At 35.1% G+C, this 19318-nt stretch overlaps 1 protein-coding gene across 1 annotated transcript in view; it reads left to right on the top strand.

Moving 5' to 3' along the window:
- Positions 1-304: 304 nt before the first annotated feature.
- The window catches only part of LOC105359808 (visual system homeobox 2), a 90769-nt gene continuing 71755 nt past the window's right edge, over positions 305-19318 (top strand). Inside the window, exons 1-2 of the mRNA XM_011496511.1 lie at positions 305-375; positions 514-953. Of these exons, the coding sequence (XP_011494813.1) occupies positions 305-375; positions 514-953 (511 nt within the window). The remainder of the gene's footprint in view (positions 376-513; positions 954-19318) is intronic.

Here is a 19318-nt window from a genome sequence, read left to right as displayed (position 1 = left end):
CAGGAGTCATTGGGTCGAGGGTAATAAATCCGTCCGCCCGATAAAACGCCGTGTTTCGTTATCGGCACGACGAAACTCACCCTCGGGATCGTTCGTGGCCCTGGGCTCGATGTAAGTGGGAATAACCTCACTACTAGACGACGGAACGAGCGCGCGGCCCTCGAGGCTGCCAGCCGTCGACCCGAAGACGACCATCCTGAATCAAATCGTGGACGTGGTTGACCTGAGCGGAGGATGCAGGCCTGAGGCACGTAGTAGCGTCGCCGTCGCGTCTCAGCAGCAGTCGCGCGCAGCGAACGCGAAAATGCCGCAGCGCTCGCCCTTCGCCATCCAGGAGCTGTTGGGCCTTAACGGGGCCGGCAATCCAATTGGCTCCGCGGCCGCTGCAGCTGCAGCTGCCGCCGCCGCCGCCGTTAATAACAACAACAACCACCACAACAACAACAACAACAACAACAACAACCATAGCAGCGGTGGCAGCGGCAATAACAACAACAGCAGCAGCAGCAGTGGCGGCAACAACAACAACAACAACAACAACAACAACAACAACAATAACAACAACAATGGCGAGAGAGGTTCGCCCCAGAGCTCGCCGCCGGTCGGCGTCTCTGCTGTTTCTTACGCCCCGGCGGCGCCCCATCACAAACTCTGGGATTACATGGCGCCCCTAACCAACCATCTCGGCAACCTTGGCAACCTCACGGCTTCGCGCATGGCTTACCTCAACGCTCAGGCGGCCGTGGCAGCGGCCTTCCTCCCGCCGCCCCATCACCCACATCCGGCACACCACGTGGCGCACCACCAGGTGCACCAGCCCGGACAGCTCACGGGACAGTCACCCGGAGCCCTGGGCGTTCATCCGGCTGCGCACGCGCAGCACATCATATCCGGCACCGGAGTCGCCGGCAATCACCACCAGGGCAGTCCCACTCAGCACAGCTCGCCTCACGGTAAGGTCCATACGCTCGATCGACATACTTCCTGTGGACGATGTGCATGCACCGCCGCTTCAAACTTTCACCTCCTTTTTCTTTCTTCGACCTTTTCCTTCATCCTTACAACATTAGCTCAAAGCATAGAAGTCACTTTGCAATGCATTAATCATTGTCCTATTAATATTATGGACTATTAATATTACTTTGTTAGTCGACACGGTTAGTCTACCTTACCCAACGAAGCCATCAAGCATTTGAAAAACAAGATGCTTATTACAAACTCTGAATCATTTACAGGTGGTTAAAGTATTTTCATATATTCATTATCAATTCATAAATGTTAATAGACTGGAGCAACATTATAATCGAAATTATTCATTCAAATAATACCTACACCACTGTATTACTCTATGACACTGTATTTTTATGCATTTTAATAACTTATGTTCTTGATTTGTTTTTGTTATTGTTTGTTCGCTTTTTATTGTAAAAGGAAAAAAAGCTACTTACTTTAATAAAATCAATGATAGTTTGTAACGTATATTGCGAATAACTCTAATTGATATAAGGTCATGTTCCATTCTTCTATTTATAAAAATCATAATATATCGATTTCTTAAAGGTAAGCTTACTAAATTTACTTCAATAAGTTTGCCATTTACATCAACGTATGTGACAATAAATCTATTGTTATTAATTAATGAGAATAATTCAATACAGACAATAGCTGATTTTCATTCACTACTAATATTAAAATATCTATTATACTATCCTAGGCATCGACGCAATTGCTTGCATTGAGATTCAAGTATTAATTAAAATTTCAATTAAAAAATTAATTATACTTATAATTGAAAACGAAAAGATTACGGATGCCAAAGACTTGGACTAATTTGTATGTCAACTTAATTAATTTAACATAAAATGTAATTAGTTATTATTCATAAATAACATTTTCAATTGATTGTAAAGTATTAGATTACATTTATAAATTTCATTACATTTGAGGAAATTTTAGAAAGAAAAAGACAAAAAAAAAATAATTCTAAGCTCTTGAATATGATTAACAATAGAAAACAGAAAAAAAACAAACGTCTTCTTATGCGCAAACTTAATTTAATTTACTCTAATTCTGACATTCCATATTGGCATTGCAATATAATATTGCAGCTTCAGGTGATAAATTCACAAAAACGTTACCATTACTATCTTGTAATTAGCCGAATGGAAAAGATTTTTATTTTTTCGAATTTTATTGAAAAAAACAGAAGAAGAAAAAATTAATAAAAGTAAGGACAATGAAGAAGCTGGTAGATTAAATAATAGAGTGGAAAAATTAAGATTTGTACTTTGTTATGTACGTTGCCTACTTTCGCATGCGCGTTAAGTATTTATTTTGATAATATTTTTATTTTGTTTTTTCGAAAAACACAAATTAACGATGTAGAATAATTATCAAGGTATGTATGTACTAAATTTAATATGTAGACATTATAATTCGTGGTTCTAAAATATTTTGCCATACATACACAAAGCATCGATCACAATCACCTCTCAAACGTCAATATTCTCAACTATAAAAAGCGAAATGAGAAATGCTCAATTAATTATTCATCGTTGAAGTTTCACACATGATATTCAAATTTAAAATTGGATTCGAGAATCTGGTAATCGAAAAAATTCGATCGCACGTGCATACAGACTCCATTGTTCGGATTGCAGATCAGCAGAAGATGCCAATCACCGTATTAGCCACCTCGACGGAAGGCCGCAGGAAAACAAAGGACTTGCGCCCCCTGGCCGATTCGTTCTATCCGATTAAAATTTAAAGCCTCTTGCCTACAGCGATCGCGAATTGCCTGCCACTCGATAAATCTTCTCCCCGTCGTGGCCGACGGTGGCAGCCGATAACCCGCGATGATATCATTAAGACATCAGCGGCGTCTCTGGTCTTGTGTGCCGGGGCCCCCGGGTAAATTAATAGGCATATTGAGCCCTGAGGTGCGAAACAAGCACTTAGCCTCCAAGCGCACGTAATTGAGAGCCATTCAAGATCAAGTTACCGAAAATCGATATATCTTTGTGTGACGTCTCGTCGCGTCCCGCGCCTCGTGCCTCCGCGGCCCTGACGGAGCGACGAGATGCCTCGTTTGCAGCGAGCGATGCTTTTATCAAGCTACTCTCGGCTACTCCGGAGTACCCCACCATCTACTTTCATCTCTGCGTGCATTATGCTGATTTTTTCCACCTAGTGCAGGCCTTTTTCCACACTATAGATACTTATTAGTGGATCGATAAGCCAAAAGCCAAAGACTCGGCATCTCAAGTCTCATTCAACTTACTTTGCCTATTATTTTTCTGTTCGAATGCAGGTCGATTATTTTCATATTATTATAGTACTTTTGATGAATTTCTCTTTTGGTTGGACATTCTCCAATTGTTTGTTAAGCGCGACCACACAAAACAAACGAATAAATAAAACACGTAATCGATACGTTAGGATAAAGAAATAAATAAATAAATAAATAAATAAATAAATAAATAAATAAATAAATATGTATACATAGTACACGATAAAAATATATTGGACATTGATTTGCATACGGGTTTTTTCCATTCCCTGCCGGCTTCCCCATTCCGCAAGTCCGCAAACGAATCAATTAATCGCGCATCGATCTTTCTATTGCCAGTGCACTGGAAGTATTTAAATTTTGATAGATTCATGTACCCTTTGCCCCTTACCCCGCCGCTACCCTAACCATGCCCCACTCCTCTACCCCCCCCCCCCCATTCTATCTTCATTCTACCAAAGACCAAGGACGTCATAACGCTAATGAAGATCGCAACGAAGTCGGCCCCGTCGCCGTTGTCATCTTAGTCGTCCGATGCTCTCGTCAAGCGTGAGATAGAGAGAAAGGTAAACGAGTATCCGCCCGTCGACTTCCTATCGTACCCTCCTATATTTTCCCATTATCTCCGTCTCAAGGAAGCGCCGTATCCCTTCCCCACTGCATTTTCCCACTTCCTGCGCTGGCATTGCGCGGTAACTCGATTGAGACGATGACGGCTATTGGATTGTCGGAGCCCTGGCGCTCGCTAATCGTGCGCCGAGACTCATCGACGACGTCTCCTTTCATTAAAAAGGAAAATCAGGCAGTTAATTGTCTCGTTCGAAATGGCTCGGAGTCGCGACGGCTAAGTAAAGAGAGCGAAAAGGCGCAGTGAGTAAAGGAAAAATGCTGAAATCTGGGGAACGGGGAGGGGTTGGGGGTTTGGGGGGGGGTACGCTCTCAAAGATTCAGGAAGTAAGGAGAAGCATCTAGAGAGGAAGGGGAAGGAAATTATAGGCAAACTCCCACTTTGAGAGGGAACTGCGTAGTTTCGTTGGAATAAGAAAACAAAGAATCGACGCGCCCGCTGTAAATAATTAGTGGTATAATGAGCCGAGTGTCGGACAGACCTGCAGCGTCTCGCCAAAGCACAATAGAGTTCAACCAAAACGTAAGAACGGACTCGACCAAACCCTTTCCCTTCGCCCCCTCGCTCCGCATTTTTTTTTTGTTTTTTTTTTGTTTTTTTTTGTTTTTTTTGTTTTTTTTGTTTTACTTTCAGCTCAAACTGCTGTTCTCGACTCGGAGGGGCCCAACGCCTTGCTTAATGACATGCTTATAATAAACCAGCGGAGCCAGGGGCCGATCTTAACGCGCAATTATTGACAGAACTACTTTCACAATACATCACGAATATTTTTCGTGTTTCAATGTCATGTGTGAGCTTCGCATTGGGTAACCTTCGCTCGAAACACTCGATACACTAGAAATGTCTTAATTAATACGATACTCGTTTCTCGGAGTTACGCGTACAAGGTGAATGGGTGACGATTCAAAAGCAGTGACGAGCGATTTCAATGATCAAATGCCAACGGAACGTGACGCTAATTTCTAAAGGTTAATCTGAAAAAAAAAGAAAGAAAGAAAAAAAAAGAAGAGGGAATAAAGGACTTCATAACGAACTGCCTCATAATTCTAGCGCGATAGCGGCATACAAGAGCCTCTCACGTAAGAGAAGCTATCGGCGATGTTTTCACGAGTACGTCAGGAGCAATGATCGACGCATGGACCAAAGCTCCCGAGCGACCCGAGGAAATATCAAAGAACGATGACGGAGGTCGGGGAGAGTTCGGGGCGACAAAAAACGCGGGCCGGTGGCGCACGCGCGCGCGCGCGCTCACACGCACGTACAATTTTCGAGTGTCGTGTTTCCCGAGGCCCAAGAGAAGCGGGTCCACGTAACAATGGCATCCTCCGGGCCCTCGGCATTGAAACGTCAGTCTGGCACCTCGTCTTACAGCGGTCGACATTTATTCTCCTAGCCTCCCCCTCCTCATTATTGTTATTGTTTTCTCGAGAGCAGACGGAGGGAGCGCGAGACATGAACAGTGTTGGCAGTTTCGTCGGAAACGCCGTAATTAGATCGATTCTGGGTCCTGGACCATCCACGCCCTCCCTCAGACCTCGTGTGCTGGACCTTTAAGGACAACTAAGTGCAGGACGATGTGTGAGCTCAACGCGTTTCGTGGATTCGAGCTCACATTCAAATTCCATCGTGGATCAGTGGCCCCGCGAATTTACGCCAATCGCTCTGGCGATTTATTTTGCTGTAAAGAAGCGGGGTGGGGGCATACTTCAAGGCTATTGCAATACCTTCGTTTATCATACGCATGCAATATTTTTTGTATTTTTCATGCATCTTTCTTCCTTATTTATAAGATAATAATCTTTATACGTCAATCTATAAAAAAAAAGTATGTACGAGAATAAAATTAGTCTTAATTATAAAATTGGTTTTACATGTTTCAAAGTAAAATATTTATATATGAAATATATTATAATTACAGTGACATGCGCGCGCGCACGTATATATCTTTAGACCTACACAGTAGTGTGGTAAATTATCTTTTTTTTATTTTTTTACTACGACTAATCCAATAATCCTTATTAATATATATCATATATGATAAGTACAATATCAATTAACTCTATTATTTTCTTAAGAACTTATTTTTACTCTTTTCGCGGTTGCATAAATCCATCATAATTTTTCGATATATGCAAAATAAAATCTACCGAGTACAATAAATTTTTTTTTCAATACCCATTGTATTATATTCTATGTAAATTGATTATCAGTTCATAAACTGTCCACCGTATAAAATGCTAAACAATGTCTAAAGTATAAAACATTAAAGAAAAGAGATGAGAAAAACGTGCCTTTACTCCGTTTTCAAGCCGATTTTTATTTATCGCTGAGTGGCAGAACGTTGATGGAATTTTTCAGTTCTTAGTAAGAATATTCGAAATCAGCTCAATAGTCAAATCGGATTAAAAATCATTTGATACAGTAAATTAAAAGTAAGTTGAAACGTTGACGAACTAGTAAACGAAGACAGCATAAACAATGGTCCTTGTGCCGTTTATCATTATTCTTGGCACATCGATAACCATGCGGCGGTTGCCTACAACCAAGATGATAATGCGTGTCTGCCACGAACTTGATATTCTCGAGTTTAATTCCCATATTGTGCCTCTTGAAAACGCCCAAGCTTTTGATGATCGTCGACGAAGAAACTCTTGTACTTGGGGAGCCGCACCCCCGCAAGCGCAAGTAAACTTTGAAACAGAGAATATCTTTCCGTCTGTCTATCTGTCTGTCTCTCTCTCTCTCTCTCTCTCTCTCTATATATATATATATATATATATATATATATACATATACGCGAGCGCGCATACACACACACACATTGACGCATGTGTTGTCTTGCTTTCTTTGAAGAGCGAACTCTCACAATGTGCTCACGTGCTTTTAATTGCCGTCGCGCATACGTTTGCCTGTATAATCGCTCACACGTAATACGAGAAATTATAATTCCAATCTCTTTTCGCGCCTTCGATTATTTTCGTTTTATTATAATTTTAAAGCTCTCCACAAATCTAGGAACTCATTGAAAACAATATTATAGAGAGTAAAAGAGTACAAGTAAATTTTTGACATATTGTGGAATATTTCAAAGATAAATTATTGTATAGCGGAAAATTGCCATTTAATATAATAATATATCTAAGGTAGAATTTAAAGAGAAAATTGAAAATGTATCCGCTAGATATAATATCATCATAATATGGGATTAATAATGTTTGTTAAGTTTACGAAACGTGGAAAAGCGAGCGAGAACCCGGACGAAAATTTAGTCTCCGTCGCAATTCCTATTGGATTTCCTCAATTAAACGGAAAGTGGCAAAACCATTCGGCTGCTAAATGTCGAAAGTAACATTTACGTCCTCTCGGCTATAAAAATAGAAGAAATCCCGTCTGAGCTAATCGGAGAGAAAAGTATTTTATACATCTGAACAATGTATCTCGCTGTTTATCGAAACGCCGAGTAGAGGAAAAGCCGCAAACTTGCACACATGCAACTTCTACGAAGAACTTTTACTTACTTCTCAACGGGAACGTTTGATGGCGGACGGCAATCAGCTGAATTACCTATCAACACTTACTCCTTCTTTAGTTCGGCTACATTTCCTCTATGCCCGTTTTCTCCTTGTATATAACTTGCAGGACATTACATTAATACCCTTTTCCTCGCTGCTTATTACTCTGCCATTCGCTCTTTCTCTCTTGATGATACTTGACTATACGGCTCATCTCTTATCGCAAATAAGTCTCTTTCACGTATTTTATTTAGATATTTTTCTATTAATGTCACATATCTTTTGCCCGTGCTGTACGATTAAAATCCATTGCTATTATTAAAGAAAATCTCCAAAATCATATTATATTATATTATTATTATCATCATTATTATTATTATCATCATCATCATCATCATCATCATCATCATCATCATCATCATCATCATCATCATCATCATCATCATCATCATCATCATCATCATCATCATCATCATCATCATCATCATCATCATCATCATCATCATCATCATCATCATCATCATCATCATCATCATCATCATCATCATCATCATCATCATCATCATCATCATCATCATCATCATCATCATCATCATCATCATCATCATCATCATCATCATCATCATCATCATCATCATCATCATTATTATTATTATTATTATTATTATTATTATTATTATTATTAATTTTGACAACAAAATTTTACTCATGTTTAGTTTTGCTGACGTTATAGATATATTTATCGTGGGTATAAGTTAAACAAAAACAAACAAAAATAATAATAAAAAAAAAATTAAGAAACATAAAACAAAATCATACACGTCAACAAAATAGCTTTTGAAACTATCAAAGTTTTTATTAGTCGATATTTTTATGGTAAAATAGTAATTTAAAAAAAGCAATTGATGTACTATGGAAATGCCTCGTTATATGTTTAAGCTCATCGCACATGTAATCCTTTAAGAAATACGAAATTCCTTGTGAATAGAAAATTAGGAAAATTTGTGGGTGAGAATGTATGCATGACCGATTATAATTACAAGGCAGCTATAATTTGTTGATACTTTTATTATGTCTCAATTGCACAAATTACAAATATGACATTTATAATTTAAAGAAGAATAGAGAATTTTTCGAGTTTTGCTCGAACGTTACATATGTGCAAAAATGCCAAAAGTGTGTCTTATTTCAAGTATCAAATTCCAATAATACTATCTTTATGAAATAAATAAAATTATTATCATACATTTTAACCGAGCAGGTCATCTTTTATCACATTCCAAAAATTAAGAGCCGACTCATTTACACATATATAATTTATACTGGCTAACCGCAAAATCTAAGTATGTATTTCTGAAAATGGAAAGGAACGGGAGAGGCATAAGAGGGGTCGAAAGCGTATCTACTCGATACTCAGCTCGATACCGACTGATTAGTACTTCAAAGCTCGCGCTTGCCGCCTTCCCCTCCCCTTCGACATTAACAGCAGGCGGGAGGGAGTCGACGTTCTCGCTCGAAAGAGAAAAGTGTGTCTTGAACAAATTAGCGAATTATGAATCGAGCTTTGTTTCATAGTGGCTGCCGGAGGGGTGAGTAAAACTCGGATCGAGTGCCTTTGCCCGTGAAAAACGCGATACTTCCTAGTACTCCGACACACGTGAAAAGTGAGTCGACGCGGCAGCGTGAAGTGCTTTGCAATTCAAATTAGCCTCCTTTAATTGTACTCGATAACACGCTCGCGTTTTCAAAAGTCGTTGGAGGTAGTTTTTAGGGTGGCTCTGGAGCGCCCGATTTGAAAATTTAGATTTATACGTCTTGGATGGTTAAGCGATGCAAAGTGCGTGTCTCCAGCTTTATCGCTCTCATTGGTTTTTTTCGTGCTCCCTTGCACTCTTGGCAACGTAAATTCGTATGCATCGCATCACTGTATTTTTAATTAATTAATGCCGTATTTCTATGACTTTCTTCCTTTTATCTTCTCAGCTGAAGTTAACCCTTTACATTGTTTACTCAAAACTAGACAATCGATTTTCTCATTGAAAAAATTCATTTTACATCATTAACCAAGGTATTGTTACTTCTTTTCTTCTTTTTTTTATTCATGCATTTTGGAAATGGTTAATATCTAGACTGATATCAGTTCTTTTTAATTTCTTGGATTATGAAATTAATTTATAACTTCTTTCAATTGATAGCTTATTTTAGTAATTAGGAATTTTATTGATAATTATAATCTTACATATTGATAATCAAATGTGTTTAAAACTAAATTAAGTTAATATAAATTTTTTACTCATAACACTCATACATATTCTAATTGCACGATTTATTAATTAATTTTCTTCATTAAAATAATATGAAATTTAAGTTCTTAATATAAAGTCTAAGTCTGTTTGAAAATTCAAAATTCGCTAAAAATTATTTCACATTAAAGTATAAAACGAAACTTGCTTTCCAATTATAAATATTTTTATTCTCTATTGCTTAGAGGTAAAATAAAACATAAAATGCATTTGGTCTGAGATTTTATTATTGGAAATATAATTTCTTATAAAGTTACTTTATTAACATTTTCACAAAACTTTTAAAACCGATTTTTCAGCTTTATATTATTTTATTAAAAATTATTTGATTCGGTACATTAAATATTATTTATTAAATCAACGAATCATATGAAATAATTTCAATCACTCAATTATGGCACTTGAAATTAGAACAATAGAAATAAAGTTTTCCTCGCATTTTCATTCGAAAACAAGTCGCGACTATGTAGTAGTTTGAATACAAGTTTCCCTGACCTCGCGTACGCAGATTTTTGCAATTACAATTGCAAATTAAATAAAATTAAATAGTTAATTAAAGTGCTGGGTCGACCTCCCGATTCTCTCACTTGCAGTTGCTTCGAGTTAATTGAGATTCTTGGAAGATTTGTCGCGTGGAATGTCTTAATTTAATCCCTTAAGCGTCCTAAGTCGCCTTAACAACTTAGAATAATTGGATAACACAGACCTTGGCACGAAGAATAGAGCGAGAGCGAGACAGAGGGAGAGAGTGGAGAGACTGAGCGAGAGAGTGAGAGAGAGAGAGAGAGAGAGAGAGAGAGAGAGAGAGAAGAAGAAGAAGAGAGGAAGAAGTGCTTGTGAATAGGGATGAAAATGTTGAGGAATTCTAGAGTATTCGCCGTTGAATTTTTTCAAGTTAATCAAGCCGACTCACTGCCTTCTATCTTTCCGTACTCGTATCCTTATCTATAAACATTCTAATACTAAATCCTACCAACATATCAATTATCTCACTGTTTATGAATTTAATCAGTTTTTCAGTAACTGTCTCTACATTGCCTATTACTAAATTATTTAATAAAAATTCTTTACATATTATTGTGCTACTCTGTAAATGTTCAATTAATTAGAAATATATATTTTGAAAGATTAATAAAACAATAATAATCAATTATTTAATTTCTAATTAATTATCGTGGTAATTATTATAAGAAATAGCTTGTTAAAAGGAAATAATAATTTAATTATTAAATCTTACTTTTATTCTTTTCATTTTTTCATTTCAAAATTACTCTCCTTTTAACAACTATATATTTTATTATAATGACAACACTAGACATGTATCACATATTAAAATTTTAAATACATAAACACGAGTATAAATGAGCCGATTAGTTAGTCGATACGCAAGCTAATAATTTATATAAATTTATATGTAGAATAATTTCTCTTGAAATGTTTTAAGTTTGGATAAATAATATCATTGATTTATGATAAAAATTTTTAATAACAATTTAAAAACATGAAAGCTACGAATTTTAATTTTTGTTTTTACGAACATAGCGAAAGTAGATATTTATGTTTAAATTTAGTATTACAATTATAAATTGTCTAATTTATTTACTTATTAATAAATTAATAAAGCATAATTAAAATTTTTGAAATATATTCGATTCAATTATAAAGTTTATAATAATTCGAAATTTATGTAACTTATTTTATTCAATATATTTATGTGTTGTTTATTTATTTATATGAAATATAATTTTTAAGATGAAAAGCTAGTTCATATTAAAGAAACAATATTTTATAAGCAATTTTACATTAATGAAATATTTTCTCAATCTAAAATTTCATATTTTATTTTTACTAATATTTATTTCAAGTATTATTAACAATTATTTCATGTAATTAAAATACGTGTATAATTGAATCAATTACGTGAAACTATTATTAACGGTTGACGAGATCACATGATTTTCTTAGGTTATTCCGTTTATTCCTTAATCGTCCCTGTGCCAATCATCCCGCCCTAGACTTTTCCTCCCATTCATATTATTTTCGCTCTTCTTCGATTCTACGTTCACTAATCTCATAATCTCTTCTGTACAATCAATCTCAAATTCTAAAATACAATCATATAATAAATTAATTTTAGACAATATTTTTTCATTCAATAATAGAACAAAATAATTATTATTAAATAATAAGAACTTTAATAATGTAATAATGTAAAAAAAAAATATTATAAATAATCAATCACTTACTTTGGCCTTATTATACTGCCTTAATCAACACAAACCTTTTCATTTCTCTATCTATATTTTATAAAAACTTAAATTTTGAGAATTTTTGTCATATCGTTTTTAGTAAGTGTTTTGACGATATTATTTGCAGTTTAAAATTATTTGTAAACATTGTCTGATGAATGCATATAGCCGAGTTAGCCGATAGTTATATTACTTACTTATTTAACCGTAAATAATATATATATATATATATATATATATATATTAATAGATTTTTTTACTTTTGAATTTATTCATATTCATATTTATTCATATTATAATTTATAAGAATGTCAAAGCTAATATTTATTATAACTCTATTAGTTAGTTTTAGCTGATTTAAGTACTAATGACTTAACTATCATTAAATTTGCTGCTTTAAACATTACTAAAATTTTACACGAAAAATCTACATCCGATAGCAAATCGTTCTCCATAATGAAAATTTTTTTATATATTGCTGAACGTGAAAATGTAAGAAGTGTCGAAGCTCGGGACACGCAATGTTCCAGTTCATTAGTCGAATATATGGGCGCTTGTAAACTGTCGAGATCTCTTGCCCAAATGCTTATCGCTCGCTTAACCAAAGACAAATCTCATCGGAGATCGCTCGACTAGGTTGTGTCGCTGCGCCTATGTACAGAAGTACTCATACACTCGTATTATCAATCGGTTTTTTTTCGGGGGCAACGAGCGCTAGCGCCTCATAAATTCCTCACACCCGTCACATTTGGTACACACGCTTAATACAACTCTAAACGTAGGTTGTACTCTGACGAAAATCCGAAGCACCCAATGAGCCAAGGGGGTGGAAGTTGGTTATGTACACTCGTGACATTTCGTCGCGTCGCCTTTATTACCAAGCAGACACTGAGTTATTTAAAAGAACTCGCGTCTCTTCTCTGTAGTATGCCGAACTTATAAAGATAGCCTTTCTATCAAAATTACTAAGAACTTAATTATTATTAAATTGCTTTTGTTTACCTACATTTGTTACAAGCTGTAGACTTTATTGTTCTTCCTTCTTCCTTATTTATAAAGCCTTTATAAATGTCTTTATACCTGTCCCATTATGTGCAGGTTATTGAAAAGTTTGGCGACTTTTATTTGCAAATTAAATTAACGGAGGCACAAAGTAATGGTAATTGAACAATTTGTAAATATTAAAATTTTAGAATTAGTTTAATGTAAGAAGTAAGTTTTTTTCTAAGACCCGTTAACAGCAAATTTATGGTATAGAAATTCGTTGCTATTCGTTCAAACTGTTCAGCAACTTTGCAAAAAATAAATTCATTGATTTTCCCATACATCTAGAATAGCTGTGTTAAGATTAACAAAAAAATAATGTGAATTTAGTAAAATTAAATTATTGAATAATGCAAGGAAAATGTGTATTCAAGATAAATATATCATAATGATATATCTTAATGAATTAACTAAGATTACAAATTATGTTTCAATAATTATACAGACATACATTCACCATTTCATTTCAACATTTACCACAAGCAGCAGAGAAAATAAAGGATATTGTCTTAGGCGATTCTTCAATTCAATTGTTACACGGTTATATAAACATAATTAAATATGCATAAAAATGTATGTTAGTATTGTATGTAAGTTAGTAATACTTTAATAATCGCCAGTTTTATTGCAATATAATTTACTCCTAAAGATTTTTCTTTCAACGAAGCCACAAAATATTCTTGTGCCGTTGGTCTGCTTCTACTTTCTCACGTTAAGAATTCAAAGCAAGCAGGGCAGGAGTTGATATTGAAGGAGAAGCGGTGTCCCGCTCATCTCCCTACTCTCACACCCACGACATGCATGATCCGATGTATGAGTGTGTGAGTGCTGGCTTGGCGTCACAAATTCGACCAACCCTCTTAGCGATCCCCGGGGACCTGCTGCAGGACGATAATGAAATAACACGGGAATTAGTCGCGGACATTACCGACGGACTATGTCCATTACCGTACTTACTGTTGCTGCAAGTACTAGCCCTCGTAGGGTGAGTTTCCCTTCGGTGCTTTCGTTATGCTTGTATCAATGGCTACCTTTGCATGTGTGTTTTATATACCATTCTATCGCGTTTTTAAAATATGCAACGATCGATTGATTCTCCTCTTGTTTCTTTTTTTATTTCTTTTCTTTTCTTTTTTTCTTCGTTACTCAATGTAGTGACAGTTAGTACTACTTTATACGTAACAGTGCTCATACATTATTCTTGCTGTATATAGGAGTGTAAATTTTTTCTCGTAGCGTTAATATCATAAACTAGATATCAATAGATAATTTATGGAAACTACTCAAATTCTCATTTCAAATCTTATATATATAAAAAAATATATGTATATATACTCTGTAGCGGTTAATTAATGACATTTTAAAAAATCCGAATAATAAGGCAGTTATTAGCCATATGTCAAATAATGAATTTAATACCATGAATATCATAGACTTCATTAAAGAACGTTTAGAAGTAAGACATTTGTTTATTAAATGATACGATTGTATCGTTAAGGTTTATATATTTATAAATTAGAAATTATGATATTACCTCCTGTATGAAAATGACTAGTAACTCTCTAGTATTTTCCTATCATTTTGATAGGAATTTATTTCAGCTGTTAAGGACATTGAAGTATCAGTCACGTATAAGCTGCATCTCGTGTAAAATTGACACGTATACATTGGCATTGACGAGTGCTTTCAAACGAGTGGATTAAATTTTCAGCAAAAGCAAACTCGATTGAAACGTTAAAAAAAAATAAAAAAAAAATAAAAAAAAAATACACGAGACCACATAAACGCAAACATGCAGCTATTCTGCCTCTTTGATTCGATCGTTCGATCGAACTAGATGGCGAGCGCATAAAAAAACCACTACTAACTTCTCGTCTTTCTGGGCACAAAGCTGTTCACCATCGACCAACGAGATAAGCGTTCGCTCGCTCGCACGTGCGCGCCGGAATTCTCGAATTCGAAGATGATGGGGTGGGAAGGGCATTCGTCTCATACGATTCTATCCATCAAAAAAGAAAGAAGAGAGAGAAAGAGAGAGTGGATCGGTCTAAAGCGCGAGGTCGGCGTGTGCAGTGGAGCGCGCGCTTATCGCTGTTGCGCTGCGGCGCAAACGGTAGTTAGACGTATCGCGCTTGTCGAGTACGCAACAGCGCTCAAATTGGTATATGGATTTCCAGTCCGACACCTCGATTGTGACGGGCACGGCCTCTCCCCCTCCCATTACCCCCTATCCCCATCGTGCCCCTTTCCTCGTCCCCTCGAGAACTCGCGAGTTAAGAGCGTCTGTGCGCGTGTGACGCCGTGTCATCGGGGAGGCAACGACGCGAATTCAGGGAGGCGCTAATTAATATTTTAATTAATTATTCCGGCCTAATTACAGTCCAATACTTGCATTTAAAGTGAAAGGACACGCAAGACGGGAGGTATTTATGACGGTTCATCGAATAGCCAAAGCGAACGTACAAGATATCGTTGGAATTTCGCTTGATGAATAATTTCTTATATTCGCAGTAGACATCGAATGCAGATGTCGATTCAAAGAATTGATTTGATAAGCGAATAAAATATTTATTAACCATATTAACATTGTGTATATAAGTGCGTGTACACGCGTGTATGCATGTATAGATAAGTAGATGGATGATGCGTAGGTGAATGTGTGGGCGAATAATTGCGATGTATGCTAGGTAAATTGTAACGTACATTCAATGCTTAATTACAAAGTAAAGAAAGTATCGTTGAAAATATTTATGTTTATCTTTTAATATTCATTCAACGTTATGAATATATACATTTTGAAGGCTGAATTTAATTGTCGAAAAAATCTACCCTACCGACTTTATCAGAATGAATAATTATACTTATCAGGCGTATTTTTATCGATATTAAATTTTTAATCCGTTCTTGCTGTAAAATACAATCTAACAATATGTAAAGTTTTTTAAACTATATTAGTTTATTAAATTAAATAAACTTTGAGAAATTACTATTTCCACATATATACCTTTGTCGATTTAAAAATTTGTATATAAAGTTTTATGCAATGGGAAACGATTATATTAGGATCGGTAAGATTTCATTTTATTTCTTATAATAATTGACGTACGCTTGATAAAGTTGATTGCGCGATGAAAGGTGGCACGACACAATTACGGGAAATTATTAACAAACAGACGAAAAGAATAAGGAAGCGGATTCGATGAATGAACTCTATACAAACACAAGGTCACAAAGCCTGGACAAATGTGATTGATATTCGACTCATTTGTGTCTGATCGAAATAAATCACCTTTGAATCTCTTCTCTATAAATGGTTACTCAATCGATTTATCTCCGATTACTTTTCGACACCTTCAGACGAATATAATAGAGTGTATTACAGTGCCGTGGTCTTGATAGTAGTACGAGCATTACTTCACACTGCGCATGAACACGCATGCGATGGGTCTCTCGCTCTACTTGTCGTCTTGACATTGATTCTCTGCTCCATCCATTTCGATGTTGATGTGCATCTTATATCAAAATTATTACGCGCACGCGTTCGAACTTCAGTTATTGCTCCCATAAATTTCATCAGTCTTATGATATTTTTATATAATATAATTAAAGTACAACGAACGTTATCTTTTACGGGAAATTTTCTTAGCGATGCAATTTATTTAGAAGTATAATTAATCGTACTAATTTTATGTTGTCTGTCTAGTAGTCAAAAATTGAAATGATATTTAACATGCCGGTGATTAGTTAAATTCTAAATATTTCGTTGCAAATAACATTGATCCATTGATTTAACTCGATAATTTTATTTCACTTATCCATCATTTTATATAAAGAATTTAAGATAAAAGTTTAATTTTATACTTTGTTAGTAAATTATATACATAACTATTTTAATACCTATTAATACTTTTCAATAATATAAATTAGAAATGTATTATATGTGTGTGTGTGTGTGTGTGTGTGTGTGTGTGTGTGTATTTGTATGCGCGCGCATCAATTTAAAGCTCAAAGTAATAAAAAATTTTTTAATGCACTTTCAATTTCTATGTAACTATTTCATACATTTTTTTTATAATTACTAAATTGTCATTAAAATTACAAAAATTGTGAATGTAAATAGTCGATTGAAATAGATAGGTACCAACCTCAAGAGTTCTTAATTTTATCGATAAAATAATCTCAGAGACGGATTAACGGCCTCATGGATGAAACACTCAAAAGATGTGAAAGTCATCTAAATATTTAATTATTTATCTGATGTGGTGAAGCTCCGCCGACTCGATGCTCGCAGATTTGGTGGGATAGAGGAAAAAATCAGCCTGATACCTTGAATGTCACATCATTCGTTTCCTTTCATATCTATCGCTAGCGAACTCGAGAACGTCTAACCACGTGATTGTGCTGAGGGAAAAAGTACCGCGAGGGGATCGAGGTAGAAAGAGAGCTAGAGCTAAAGCAGAGGTTGAAACGAGATGACGTGCGATACATGCTGCAATGAGAGGCAGCTCATTGAGGGATTTGGTAACCGCAAATCCTAGTATAATACTAATAGCCACATAATAGGGTCAATGGGGTTTAGCCGCTTGGCGACAATGAGATCCTGTCAAAATACCGCATTACCGTAACTCGAGATCTAGGAAGTGGATTTCCCCCTCTCGAACGCTTGATTTAGGGAACCTCAACATGTCTGCATTCCGCCCCTTTACTCCGGCACTCGCGAAGAGCCTTTTTTGGGCTTAGGCTAAGATCATTTTTCAAAAAAATGCGAAACGGCTTCAACCGCTGCGATAGGCTTTCTACTACGCGTGATTAACGGTTTGAGTTTCTCCCTGATCTCCCGTTGCGATTTCTTCCTTTTTACTTGCCTATCTAAGATTATTCAATATGACGCATAGAGTGATAAAATTAACAATATTTATATAGTATTGGCAATTGATTGACATTAATCATTAATAGCGGTCAAAATATATTGACGAACATTTTTTTCCTACTTATTCAGTTAGAATGATTGAAGTTGTTGGATGAGCTTTTTATTTATAATTATTTTAAAAACATTTATACAAACAATATGAGCTAGACAACGAGTGTAACTATATTGTTGTAACATTATTGATAGGTAGTGGAATGTCTTGATATTAAATTTTTTCTTCGTCTTAAACTTCATAATTATTTCGTTTGTAACGATGAACTTCTAAAATAGTTTAAAGTATTAATATTATCAATCTTAATAGCATCATGTATTTCAGAACATTGGTTTATTAAAAATGAAATTTTTTGATATATCATTAACAATTAAAGTGTTCAAGATTGACGGATTAATAGGTATAGTGAAATACAATATTTGCTCCAATAAAAGGAAATGATATTAAGGGGAATTGGAATGTTAAAGGATGAATACAAGAAGCGGACATGGTATAACCATAAGAATTTAGCGGCACGCGTGATTCAAATTCCAAATGAACAATTTCGTTGGTTTCTATTTAGTGCTACTAGCCGAAAATGAAATGCGATGGGGAAATTTCACTCTATGGGAGATCATTCAAGCTTATGTATTGAATTACATCAAAGCGCTGCAAAGTCTATTATGCGGAAAATTGTTACAATAGGCAGCTTCATTACTGCACGTGTAAGAAATAGTTTTGATAATACCTTCCATTTAGGAAGAGTTTCATCATTTGTATAGAAACTTATTCGTTAGTGCTTCAAGTTCGATTATAAACAATATAACTAATATTAATAAGATTATTTATCATGATGTATTTATATAGAATTTTAGAATGTCTTGACGATAATTCTAACGAAGGTAGAATACGTGTGTTGTCTTTGTGTGCTATTACTTATGATATTAACAAAATATTACTTTAACATAAAATTAAATATATTTTTTCAATAAACATTTTCGATAGTTTTTAGATAAATTTTTCTTTTAATAATTATCATAATAATAATAATAATAATAATAGTAATAATAATAATAATAATAATAATAATAATAATAATAATAATAATAATAATACTTAAATGGCTCGAAATTTTCAGTATACATTGTAGTAGAGATCACAGCATATAAAATAAATGCAATGAATTAAATAAATGTAATAATAAATAAATGCAAAAATTACTTTATTTACATTCAAAATAAATTATCAATTTATTATATTAATGTAAATTGCAAATATGCATGGGAAAAAAAGAAAAATGCTATAAAATCTATTAAAAACATAATCATACTACATTACACTTTTGATCATAAAAATTAGTTGAGCATTAACGCTTTCTACGTAACGCACTCG

This window comes from Ceratosolen solmsi, unplaced genomic scaffold, assembly GCF_000503995.2.
Source record: "Ceratosolen solmsi marchali unplaced genomic scaffold, CerSol_1.0 scaffold29, whole genome shotgun sequence".
NCBI classification, from domain to species: domain Eukaryota; kingdom Metazoa; phylum Arthropoda; class Insecta; order Hymenoptera; family Agaonidae; genus Ceratosolen; species Ceratosolen solmsi.
The sequence above is the reverse complement of the archived record's forward strand: the minus strand, read 5'-3'. Positions and strand labels throughout refer to the sequence as shown.